The following is a 13,378-nucleotide window of genomic DNA, read 5'->3' as shown; positions in this document are numbered from 1 at the left end:
TGAGGGTTTGTGTCTGCGCAGGATGAGTTTCATTCTCATAGCAAAATGGAGGACCTTGTCCAAAGGGGATTGATGTTACCAAGGTTTAACATCTTCAGTTATGACAGATAGGGAAAGTCCATGTACCTCGAGGTGCTTGAAAAGCTTTTGGCACTCTGCTGATGCAGGCAGGATGTTTATTCTCTTGTTGGCATTTGCCAGGGATGTTCAGATACAGTGGTTGAATTAAACCTTGAAGCAGCACTTGTAGCGTTGACTCTTGGAATCTTGTAGTGTGTGCTGGATGCGGTAGAACTGTCTTAATGCTGTACGGAGCTCAGAAAATCCAGACTCTCGTCATCTCAGAGCTCGAGGTCTGTAGCTTGAGCAGTAGAACTGCAATAAAGAAGATGACCTATACCAGTTCTACCTCTCCTGACTTTTGAAATCATCATTGAGGAAAGAAGCCCTTGTCTGGAAAGCAGATCTACACAAGGTGCACCTGACAGAAGTCCTGCCTGGAAGGAAGATCTGCACGAGGCACGACTGGCGGAATTCCTGCCTGGAAGGAAGATCTGCACATGGTGCAGGTGATGGACGTTCTGCCTGGAAGGAAGAACCACACAAGGCACAGCTGACCGAAGCCCCTGCCTGAAAGGAAGATCTGCACAGGGCACAGCTGACAAAAGTCCTGCCTGGAAGGAAGATCTAAACAAGGCGCCGCTGACAGAAGTCCTGCCTGGAAGGAAGATCTGCACAAGGCACCACTAACGGAGGTCCTGCCTGAAAAGAATATCTGCACAGGGAGCAGTTGACAGAAGTTCTGCCTGGCGGTGACCTCAAAGCAGTGAGAAACACACAAAGAACAAGATCCGTCAAGCCCAGCAAGCCACACTGGATGCAATGTACACCAAAGGCCTGATTTAAATTTCAGTGGATCATTTATTCCATCACAGATGTGACAGGTATCCTGCCCGACCCATTAAAAATGCATTGCATCCTGTAGCAATTATAACAGGGCATACAGGATATCTATCACGTTTTGATAATGCCTTGGTGTAGTTTGCAGACTTTTACTCCGCGGAACTCCACGAAGTGCCAGGGAAACTCCGCTGCACTCTGCAGACTTCCGCTAGAGGCAGAGGTTGTTAAGTTGCACTGCGCTCACTGATTTTTAGTGCCAGGAGTTCAACCCCTAGTGTAAAATCAGCACGAACAGCACTACGCGTCGTGCCAGAGGGCGATGGTGCTTACTGCCACTCTAATTGACATTCTAATCGAATGGCAGCTTCATCAACGAAAATGGCAGATTTTAACATTCGAGTGGTCGCGACCTGCCGCGACCTCCCGCATTGAGAAATATCGCCTGGAGGAGGTCTAGTGCGTTATATTTTCTCACAAGCGCTCATCACCTTACCGTTGGCGAACCGCTTGAGAAAAAAACTCCGTTCTGCATGGAGTTTTTTGGAACAAGTCAGCACAGAGTGCGGAGTGGGAAAAACTTTGCGAGCTCCGCCGGCAGAGCGGAATTCTTCACCCACCCCAAGTTTTGAGGCAATAATCTGTTGGACAAACTCTAAACTAGGCCCTATGTCTGCAATAAGTGTTGTAGAAGAAGTGAGATCCATGGCCTTGTTAGTATGAGGCAGTTATCTGACTTCTGATGAACCCCACAGAGTTAGTGCACCCAAGGGCAGGAAATTAGGTAAACTTGAATATGAGAAATATTGACAGGTAGAAATGCTGCATCACCTGTGGATAACTGATACCTCCTCCCGCTCTACCAAATGCCCATCCAGTCACAAAGTGGCATCCTGAACCCCAAATGGACAACATCATGCCAGATGCCATGTAATGGTGGAAAAGGGGGAAAAAAGAGTAATATGCACACATCTGCTGCTGGGATATGTCAGGTAAATTATTGGTTGTGATGGATTCTCTATAAGTACTAAATGACTGATATTGTTGAATATTATATTATATGAATCAACGTTTGTTTGCCTTATCTTATAATGTAAAGGATGGGCTTTACAGTGAACCCCTCGCGCTGTTTTACACAAAAGCCCCGAAGGAGCTGCATCTTACAGAACTTTATCTACTTTAGGAAGAACTAAAGACTTGCTTATTAAAGTTGTCTTTCAGGGCCAGAACCGGGTGCTGTAAGCTGCACTAGTTTCAGGCAGATGGACAGATGTTATGGCAATAGGAAACCCCGCTCAACTCACAATAATGTTCCAATCTTCCAGGTTAGAATAAACCAGAAATGCTTGAACAAAGGGAGCTGTTGAAAGTGTCAAAGGTGACTTATGAACAGCGAAGTAAAGACAGAAGTTGGCATTTGAGATGATCTTAAGTGAATAGGAAAGGAAGGAGAAGAAGTGTGTGAATGGAGTTACTTTTGTTGTATTCTTTGTAAAGAGTTACTGGAAATTAGACAGCCCAGCCTGATCCATCTCTTTTTCTAAAATCTATTGTTGTTTCATTGAAATCTTGACCATATGCGTCTATCTTAAGCTATACCTCTAGCACTTGGGTGCCCCGTGAGTGCCCTTACTCTGTGAACACTGGTAAATCACCTCCTTTTCAGACATAAATAAGATATCACCTGTTCAACAGAACTTTTAGTTAAATATATGTGTATGATGAAATATTCCTTGCTAAGTTTCAAAGGCGGTAAAGAAGAAGGGGAGATATGATGCAAAACCTTTGAGTAAGATTTTAAACGAAGAAGTTGCTGTGTAGGCATAGTATTTTGTATAGGAAGTGTCTCTTTCCTGTACAAAACCAATGCTGGACTCACACACACACACCCTAGCACTCTTGTGCTAAGGTGTGTGCATGGCGCAGGCCCGCTGTATCAGTGCCAGCGCAAGCGAAAGGGAAGGAGAGAGCCATATCTTTGAAAATATGGTGCTCTCCTGCTCTCTCCCCGTCGCGCAACGCAACGCAGCCTCGCGCAGGGGGGCTGCGCTGCATTGCTTGGAGATTTAGTAAACCTCCCTCGAAATGTCTTTTACAACCAGTTAACATTGTGAATTCTCATTCAATTATGCTTAAATTTATTAATTTTCAATATCTTTACATCCAACAGAAAACAAGCCTTGAATGTATGAATTGACCATCAATAAGGAAGCAAATGCTGTAAATCTTCAATAATAGCAGAAATAAAGAGCTACAGTATTCAGGAAAACATCAGCGCAGTCGGCGACAGAGGAACCAGCACCCAAACTGACAGATCCCGGATGAAGCATCAAGGGCAGTTCAGTGATTGTAAGAGGCTGAGCTGAGCACCTCCACGCCACAAGACAAAGAAATGACCTTAGGAAAATTAAGGCAACAACAATAACCAACCGCCTCCTGTATAAACAAGTGTCCAGTACCAACTTTGATCATGGGATCGGTATGATACGATTACCGCAGTGCTCTGTTTTATAAAATGATGACAAGCCATCATTCCGTGCTCGAGGAGAATTGTAAACTCTTTCTGGCTAAACCACAGTAACCAGAGAAGAGCACAACAGAGCAGAGCCAGACAATTGACGGGTAAAGGAAAGAGGAGTTTGTCTATCTACAATACAACAGACTGTCCCAATTTGCACCGTCCAGAAGGAAGATACATCTTTACCTACAAGTGTGCATAGCCATAATCCAATCTAAAGGCCCAATCGCCTCCAAAGACACATTTTACGTATTAGGAGTGTGGCAAATATTTGGTGGCTATTGCATTTTATTGTTAAATCAGAAATCAAACGTGCAAAATACTGCACACATGTAAAGTGTGTGAGAAAAACACAAGTGCTTTATCAGCCATGTTGGCCCATCAGGAAATACAGTCATGGGAAGGAGACAAATATATACCCGACCCACAGACACTAACCAAGAAAGAAGAATCATACCCCTGCAGCAAGAGCTTTAGTTTGTCATCACTACTCAAGCTTCATCAGCACACTTACACAGGGCAAAACCATTAAAGTGCAGTGAATGTGTAAAGAGCTATAGTCACTTATCAAGTCTTCAAAGTCATCAGCGAACTCACACAGGAGAAAAACCATTCAAGTGCAATGAACGTGGGAAGAGCTTTAGTCGATTATCTGACCTACAAAGACATCAGCGAACACACACAGGGAAAAAGCTATTTAAATGCAGTGACTGCTTGAAGTGCTCTAGTCAGTTATCATACCTTCAAAGTTATCAGCGAACACGCAAGGGGGAAAACGATTCAAGTGCAGTGAATGTGCAAAGTGCTTTAGTCATTTATCAAGCTTTCAAAGACATCAGCGAACACACTCAGGGGAAACGCCATTCAAATGCAGTGAATGTGCCAAGTGCTTTCGTCAGGTATCAAACCTTCAAAGTCATCAGCGAACACACACGGGGGAAAAGCCATTTAAATGCAGTGAATGTGTGAAGAGCTTTAGTCAGTTATCAAACCTTCAAAGTCATCAGCGAACACACACGGGGAAAAACCATTCAAGTGCACTGAATGTGCAAATTGCTTTAGTCAATTATCAAGCCTTCAACGTCAACAGCAAACACACATGGGGGAAAAACCATTCAAGTGCACTGAATGTGCAAAGTGCTTTAGTGAGTTTTCAAGCTTTCAAAGACATCAGCGAACACACACAGGGGAAAAGCCATTCAAGTGCAGTGAATGTGCAAAGTGCTTTAGTCAGTTATCAAACCTTCAAACTCATCAGCGAACACACACAGGGGATAAACAGTTCAAGTGCAGTGAATGTGTGAAGAGCTTTAGTCGATTATCATCCCTACAAAGTCATCAGCGAACTCACACAGGAGAAAAACCATTCATGTGCAATGAATGTTGGAAGAGCTTTAGTCAATTATCAAACCTACAAAGACATCAGCGAACACACACAGGGGAAAAATCATTCAAGTGCTATGAATGTTGGAAGAGCTTTAGTCGGTTATCAAGCCTTCAAAGACATAATCAAGCACACACAGGGGAAACGCCATTCAAATGCAGTGAATGTGCAAAGTGCTTTAGTCAGTTATCAAACCTTCAAAGTCATGAGCGAACACACACGGGGGAAAAGCCATTTAAATGCAGTGAATGTGTGAAGAGCTTTAGTCAGTTATCAAACCTTCAAAGTCATCAACGAACACACACGGGGGAAAAACCATTCAAGTGCACTGAATGTGCAAATTGCTTTAGTCAATTATCAAGCCTTCAACGTCATCAGCAAACACACATGGGGGAAAAACCATTCCAGTGCACTGAATGTGCAAAGTGCTTTAGTGAGTTCTCAAGCTTTCAAAGACATCAGCTAACACACACAGGGGAAAAGCCATTTAAATGCAGTGAATGTGTGAAGAGCTTTAGTCAATTATCATCCCTACAAAGTCATCACCGAACTCACACAGGAGAAAAACCATTCAAGTGCAATGAATGTTGGAAGAGCTTTAGTCGATTATCAAACCTACAAAGACATCAGCGAACTCACACAGGAGAAAAACCATTCAAGTGCAATGAATGTTGGAAGAGCTTTAGTCGATTATCAAACCTACAAAGACATCAGCGAACACACAGGGGAAAAATCTTTCAAGTGCTATGAATGTGTAAAAGTGCTTTAGTCACTTATCAAGCCTTCAAAGACGTAATCAATCACACACAGGGGAAAAGCCACTCAATTGCAGTGAATGTGGGAAGAGCTTTAGTCGATTATCAGAGCTACAAATTCATCAGCGAACACACACGGGGGAAAAATCATTCAAGTGCACTGAATGTGCAAATTGCTTTAGTCACTTATCATACCTTTAAAGTCATCACCGAACACACACCAGGGAAAAACAATTCAAGTGCAGTGAATGTGCAAAGTGCTTTAGTCATTTATCAAGCTTTCAAAGACATCAGCGAACACACACAGGGGAAACCCCATTTACATGTAGTGAACGTGTGAAGAGATTTAGTCCAGTGGTCCCCAAACTTTTTTCTGCGGGGCCACATCAACTTTCCTTTCTGTGATGGGGGGTCGGGGTCAGTCTTATAACAGGAAATGATATGGGCCAAAGTGACAACCAGTATTATTGTGGAGATTATAATGGCATTTTATTTGCAGCTGCCCTTCGCTGGGCCTTGGCGCCACCTGTTGGTTTTCAAAAAAAGTAATAAAGTCTTCTTGTGTTTATTTGAAGTACCACAGATACTCCTTTTATTTTATAGATTAGATTCAAAAATAAAAACACAAGCTGATAATTTTTTTGCCACACAGTGAAATAACATGAATACAGAATAATTGTAATAAACAGGCTGACTTTAGGGTGGTCCTGGAAGCATGCAGGCCCTTCGGGAATGCAGATAAAAAATACACAAGTAGCCCATCAGCAGATGACAGTCTCATTTTGTATGTGACATCACTGTTCAAGAAACATGTTTCCTATAAAAAGAGCATTACTATACTGACATTTTTTCATATTCATAGTTACTGAAATCAGCAGGCTTACCATATCAGTGTGAGCTGTGGGCTTGCTTCTGACTGGTGAGGAGATTGATTTCAGGTTCCATTCCAGATACAGCCAGTCTCAGAGACTGATGCAGGTGTTGATCTAAGAGTCTTGATCTTGTCACATTTTTTTATCAGCTTCATGCGTGAAAATGTTTGCTCACAGATATGTGCTCCCAAAAACTGTGGACATTTTCATAGCGTGCTTTCTGATGTTGGGGTAGGTCTTGTTTGGGAGGGAAGCATAGTACTCTGAGACAGTTGGGCTTGAATGTGTCTTTCAGTACATCACAGGTCTGCAACTCAGCCAGTTCAAATTGAAGAGAAGGCAGGGTGTCATTAATGTCGACAGCAAAAGGGTTCTGGAATATGCACATTTCTTTAATGTGGGCATGAAGCTCACAGAACCCATACTGAACTCCGCTCTCAGCGCTTCCAGTGCGTCCTCGCACTTCTTGGTTGGAAACGGGACCGCTGGCTCCTCAGCTGAGAGGCTCCGAGATGGGTGAAGTCTTGTTTTTGCACTTGTCCAACAAGCAGCGCCATGCTTTGACGTGGGAATACATGTCACTGATTAATTTTCCCTTGGAGCTGTAAATTGAGGCCGTTTAAAATGTGTCACATCTGTTAAAAAGGCAAGGTCCCATTTCCTTTCTGTCGATCAGCTCTAGGACAGTTTTTCCCTTTGTCATGAGAAAGGCGTTGATTTCGGGTAGCAGCTCGTAGAAGCGCTTCAAAACTCTACCCCGGCTTAACCATCGGACTTCAGCGTGGTAAAGCATGTCTCAATGGGCAGACTCCAGCTCGGATAGAAAAGCTTGGAACTGCCTGTGTTTTAGTCTGTTTGCTCTGATAAAGTTTATGCAAGACACAACCACCTTCATGACAGATTCCCACTACAGAATTTTGTAGCATAGAGCTTGCTGGTGAATCAGGAGGTGGACTTGTAGTGGGGGGGTGAGACTTCGTTCCTCCATTTCTCTTTTTATGCGCCCCACTAGCCCCCGCGATGCACCAACCATACTCGGAGCACCGGCCGTTGTGATGCTAGCCAGCTTAGCCCAGTCTAAATCCAACTCTTCCATCGTTTGGCGTACTTTACAAAAAATATCCTCTCCCGTCTTAGTATCTGTGAGACTTTGTAGAGCTGCCAGCTCCTCCGACACTTCAAAAGTTGAATTAACTCCCCGAAAAAAATCAGCAGTTGTGCTGTGTACTGCACGTCATTGCTCTCATCCATTGCCAATGCAAAACAATCAATCTTTAGCTTTCTCTTTCAGCTGGACATGTACATTATGCCCCATTTCTTCAATTCACCTGGTAACTGTAGATGCGGACAGACTCACCGCGTTCAGGGCATCTTTCTTGTCCGGACACACCTCCTCCGCGACAGCGTTCAAACACTTCTTGACAAACTCCCCATCATTGAAGGACTTTCCACAGCTTGCAATCAGTTTAGCTACCTTGAAGCTGTCCCGAACGGATGAAAGGTTCGCCTGTGTTTGGCGTAGCATTGTACTTTGCTGGGCGGCAAATCCATTTTGTAGCCTAGCCACCTTGTCTCTCCTCACTTGGCCCAGCAAGCTAGCATACTGCCCTCCATGGCGGGTTTCATAGTGTCGGCGGATATTAAATTCTTTAAACACCGCCACTGTCTCTTTGCAGATTAAACAAACTGCCTTTTCCTTGCACTGGACAAAAAAATAGTCATCTGTCCACTGCTGTTTAAAAACTTTCGTTCTTCTTGGACTGGTAGGGGAAGTAAGGGAGACCTGATTACAACGGGCACAGATAAAGCCCTCTGTTTACTTCTTGTGCACATGCAGTTAACAGCGTTTACCTTGAGCTTAGGAACACTCAGTGAGTAGAAGTTGTCTATAGTGGTTAGTAAGAAAACAGTGCTCCTGTGTAAAAACAAAAAAAGATAATCGCCCCAGCGCGTAATAAAAGCGCTCCAGCGCGGTGTCCTAGGTATTCACATAAGCGCCCCAGCGCGTTGTCACGAACTGAAAGTAAAGCGCTCTGGCGTGGTGCCGAAACAAACCACAAGTAAAGCGCTCCAGCGCGGTGCCAAAACAAACTCAGGATAGCACCCCAGCGCGGTGCCCAAACAAACAACCAAACTCCAAGTAAGGCGCTCCAGCGCGGTGTCGAAACAAATCCAGAATAGGGCTCCAGTGCGGTGTAAAAACAAACACAGAATAGCGCTCCTGTGCGGTGTCAGAGAACCTCAGTAAAGGTCTCGAACACACGGCCTCAGAAACACGGTTCCTATTTGCGTAGAAGCCGGCAAAGGACAGGCATCAATCCGAAGCTCTGTGTTGGCAGGAACTTCTGTGTTAAGCGATTTCCCCTGGAAGAGCTGTGAGATGCCCCGGTGGTTTCCGGTCACCTGGAACTGGACCGCCAACCGCCTGCTACCTGGAAGTGAGGAGTATGTGTCTCCGCATGAGACAAGAAGCAAAGGATTGTTTGGGATCGTTAAGTGGATCACTCCAGTTGATTAGATGGGTCGGATGTGGCCTGGGGGCCGTAGTTTGGGGACCCCTGCTTTAGTCGAATATTAAAGCTACAAAGTCATCAGCGAACACACACAGGAGAAAAACCATTCAAGTGCTGTCAATGTGCAAAGTGCTTTAGTCAGTTATCACACCTTCAAAGTCATCAGCGAACACACACGGGGGAAAAACCATTCAAGTGCACTGAATGTGTAAAGTGCTTTAGTGAGTTCTCAAGCTTTCAAAGACATCAGCGAACACACACAGGGAAAAGGCCACTCAAATGCAGTGAATGTGCAAAGTGCTTTAGTCATTTATCAAGCTTTCAAAGACATCAGCGAACACACACAGGGGAAAAGCCATATAAATTCAGTGAATGTGTGAAGAGCTTTAGTCGATTATCATCCCTACAAAGTCATCAGCGAACACACACAGGGGGAAAACCCTATCATTGTAGTGAATGTGACAGTAGTTTTCGCTACTCTTCAGTATTAAGGTATCATCAGCGAACTCACACAGGAGAAAAACCATTCAAGTGCAATGAATGTGGGAAGAGCTTTAGTCGAATATCAGAGCTACAAGGTCATCAGCGAATACACAGGTGGAAAACATAGAATGGCGCTGAAAATGTGAAGGGCTTTTGTCAATTTTCGATCCCACACAGCTCTCAGTGAATACACTTCTTCATTTAACTCACGTGGAAATAATCCTAGAGATGCAGGGACTCTGGAATGAACTTAAGAACATCAAAAATAATATTGATCCATCTGAGGACATAGACAAGAGCAGAACAGTGCAGTTATTGTGAGAGGAATGGATTACGGAAAAAGATAAAATTCTAATTATGTGGGACTTTGAAATACCAAATGATAGAAACCCCGACAAGCAGTAAAGAAGAAAAACAGAAAACAGTATTTGCAGAATTATAAAAGTGTTTGTTTCCAGTGATTTTTCACTTCCGTACACATAGCAAAGTGACATGATGTACCAGGATACACAGTGGGAGACAAGCACAATGTGGATTAAAAGAAAATAAATATTGTAGATTTTTATTTGGCGAAGAATAGATCCAAAGAAAAACATTGAATCGCACCTGACCACACTACCTGTAAAAGCAACACTGAACAATACTGGGACTAACAGCAGTATTTTCAGCTAACTTGTCGGATTAGTGATAAAACCTATAAACCCAACACACCCAGAGTGGACATGTTGTCAGGGCTCTGGAGATGGGAAATATCATTGGTAAAATGTTTGTATTACTATTAACAACTAGCACTTTAGTATATGTAATGAACTAAAGCGAAGCACAGTTGTTCAAGAAATAACCTATTTTTAGATATAAAAGAGCATATACATTGTTTTAAGTAATGTTTTCTTCATCTTTTACGGACTGTTATCGGTTGATGGATCAGCTCGTGCCTCGGGCCTTATAACTAAGTGTGACCCGTGGTTCCTCTCCGACTTGGCTCTCCCTATTCATTTTGTGACTTGTCAAACTCTACTTTTTACCAGAATTGAGCCATTGTAAGCCTCAGACTCTGTTTGAAGAATGTGGCGAAATAGCGAAATCCCACATCAAAAGCATATATGTTCCTGGACAATCAGTTGCACTCCCAGCAACTCGTCTTCCACACTAGATTGTCCCTTGTCCACAAATGTTCTAAAGGATTTGTCATATGAATTCCAGAAGTGGCAGTGACATTCATGAGAGAAATGGAAGGAGGGGGAACGGCACGTTATTTGTACTCACCTAAAAATAGAAGAAGCAGCCGAATACATGCCAATGTGTGACATCACCAGAGAAACGGGCTGAACCCCTGTGAATTTATATATTTATTTTTAATACCTATAGACCCATGTCATGCCAATAAACATGGGACAAGTAAGGAAAATAGCGAAGGAGCCCATTATCATATGCAAAGCACAGTGACGTCACATGTAGTGACATCACAAGAAGTGATGTCGGGCCCTTATAATCATTTTCACGTGAAAGGTTGACGGCCTGTTTTAAAACCAAAAAACAAGAAACATAAAATAATGTAAAAATACGTTTTTGGTTTCAGTTTTTATACATCATGTGTTTTTCCCACTATTAGTTTGTAACTAAACTCGGAAATGACTGAATGTGTAAATATTTTTAAACAGATATGTGGAACTTGGAAATTACATTTTTAAACAGTTTTAAGTGAATAAATAAAATGTGCATTAATTTGCGGTTGTTTCCTGATGTTATTCTTTATCCAGCCCCAAAGTGTTTCACATTTACAATGTATTAAGCAATAGAATGGCTAATTTTGTCAAGTTCTCTGTTCCTCTCTTGCACCACTCACACAAACACTCAGAGGCCTGTGTCTGCAGTGCTGTGGCACAAAGTAACAATTATCAGTCGCAGGCTAAGGAGCTAGATGGAACTGAGACCTGTTTCTAGATAATAGTGGGTGGACCCCTTCAAACTGTGGCTACCCTCCGACTTGTGCCATGCTGATAAAGCAATAGTGAATTTGAGTAATTTATGATGAATTGAAATGAAAGAAAGAGAAGCAGAGAGCGAGTGTAGTAATAATCCAGTCAGATTCAAGATAAAAGAGTCTTGATTTATCAGCAGCACGAATGACATCCATCAGTATCTTAGTTCAGGCTGTACTGCGCTTCAACAGTTAAAAACCCTAGCTAACCAGCTTTAGAATACAGAACATTCTCAAATATAAACATGTCTCATGCACTGGCATGCGACCACAGAGGTACACTTAAAGGAAAAGTAATGAACAAGAATATAACACATCTCCCTCATTACAAAAACAAAAACAAAAAGGAAAAATGAAAAATAAACTTAAGCAAAAGGCTAAATAACATATCTTAAGACATGAAGATAAAGTCTTAACACATAAAGTCAATTAACACATCTTTTAGGAATATTGATTACACGTTTGGTATCTTTCACTCTATGAGCAATAGAATCATCTCCAAACAATTCACTTTGCTTATTAGATGGGTTTCTCTTATCACTCATGACATTACATTTTGCTAATTTCTTAACGTTCCAAAATTTGCCATCCTGTGTCATGACACTATTAGAGAATACTTTTTTGACCTGAATGCGATCACTAAACTTATTGGAACCTTTGGATAACAAACCCGGTCTAAGGATTCTCACCCACTCTCCCACCTGAAATTCTTGAGATTTTGTGTTCCATTTTTTGTCATACCACTCCTTAGTCTTAAATTGCTTATTCTTCACACGTCTGGCAACATCCTCCATATTAACTTTGTCCACTAAAAACTGATTGCATTTCTCCTTCAACCACCACAGTAGCATTCTTGATGCTGGATTACGACCCTTGAACAACTTAAAAGGACTTACCTCAGTGATAGTGTGAGGTGTATTATGGTAAGTCCATAGCCTCTCCCTCAAAGCACTTACCCAATATACTCCAGATTTGACTGATTCCACCACAAAATTCTTCAAAACTCGATTAAACCTTTCAACTTGGCCATTCTCATGCGGTTCGTATAATGAAGTTAACCTGTGAATAATGTTACAATTCTTAAGGAAATTGGCCATTTCACTAGATGTCAATTGAACACCATTGTCAGAAACCAAAACAGAAGGACATCCTTCTCTAGTAAATACTTCTTTGAAGACATTAATGACAGCTTCAGTGGTAGCCTTAGGGACAAACTTCACCTCAGGCCACTTGGAATGATGATCCACTATCACTAAGGCGTAACGTGAAGACTCAGGTAAAATATTGAAAGGATCCGATATATCAAAGGCAATTTTTTGCCACGGCTCCGAAGGCCATTTAAATATTTTGAGTGGTGGAGTATACACTTTTAGCATTCTTTCTTTACACACACTCTCTTGACACTCCCTAACTGTCCTATCAACAAATCTGTCAATACCTGGCCACCAAAACACAGATCGAACCAACCGTTTCATGGACGAAATACCAGGATGTGTGTCATGCGCAATTTGTAAAATGATGTCCTGCATGCCCTCTGGCGGTATACATTTGACAGACTTGAAAATGAAACCACAATCCAATTCCAACTCATCCACAACATTGTAAAATGGCATCAATTCTGACTTGATAATGTTTTTATTTGGCCAACCATTTTAAATATAATTCACTAAATCTTCCCACCTTGAATCTTTTCTAACATATTCTTGCCAGTCAGATTCAGTAACGTTCTTAAATTTCCCTTGTAACACATCCTGAATAGCTAAAACAAAATCACACTCCTTAACTACACTGACATCCTCCACCTTGCATGGCAAACGTGACAAACAATCTGCCGTAACATTCTTTTTTCCAGGTACATATACCGTGACAAAATTATATTCTTGCAACCTAGAAGTTAATCTCGCGATTCTGGCTGTGGAATTCCATCCCCCTCCCACAGATAAAATATTGACTAAAGGCTTGTGATCCGTTC

At 42.3% G+C, this 13,378-nt stretch overlaps 1 protein-coding gene across 1 annotated transcript in view; it reads left to right on the top strand.

The window, feature by feature from the left end:
* Positions 1-4,346: 4,346 nt before the first annotated feature.
* The window catches only part of LOC147665616 (uncharacterized), a 232,184-nt gene continuing 223,152 nt past the window's right edge, over positions 4,347-13,378 (top strand). Inside the window, exons 1-2 of the mRNA XM_086949642.1 lie at positions 4,347-5,543; positions 8,977-9,539. Of these exons, the coding sequence (XP_086805768.1) occupies positions 4,518-5,543; positions 8,977-9,539 (1,589 nt within the window). The 5' untranslated portion in view covers positions 4,347-4,517. The remainder of the gene's footprint in view (positions 5,544-8,976; positions 9,540-13,378) is intronic.

Source organism: Lissotriton vulgaris, unplaced genomic scaffold (genome assembly GCF_964263255.1).
Source record: "Lissotriton vulgaris unplaced genomic scaffold, aLisVul1.2 SCAFFOLD_732, whole genome shotgun sequence".
Taxonomy (NCBI): Eukaryota; Metazoa; Chordata; class Amphibia; order Caudata; family Salamandridae; genus Lissotriton; species Lissotriton vulgaris.
This window is presented reverse-complemented; position numbering and strand designations above follow the sequence as displayed.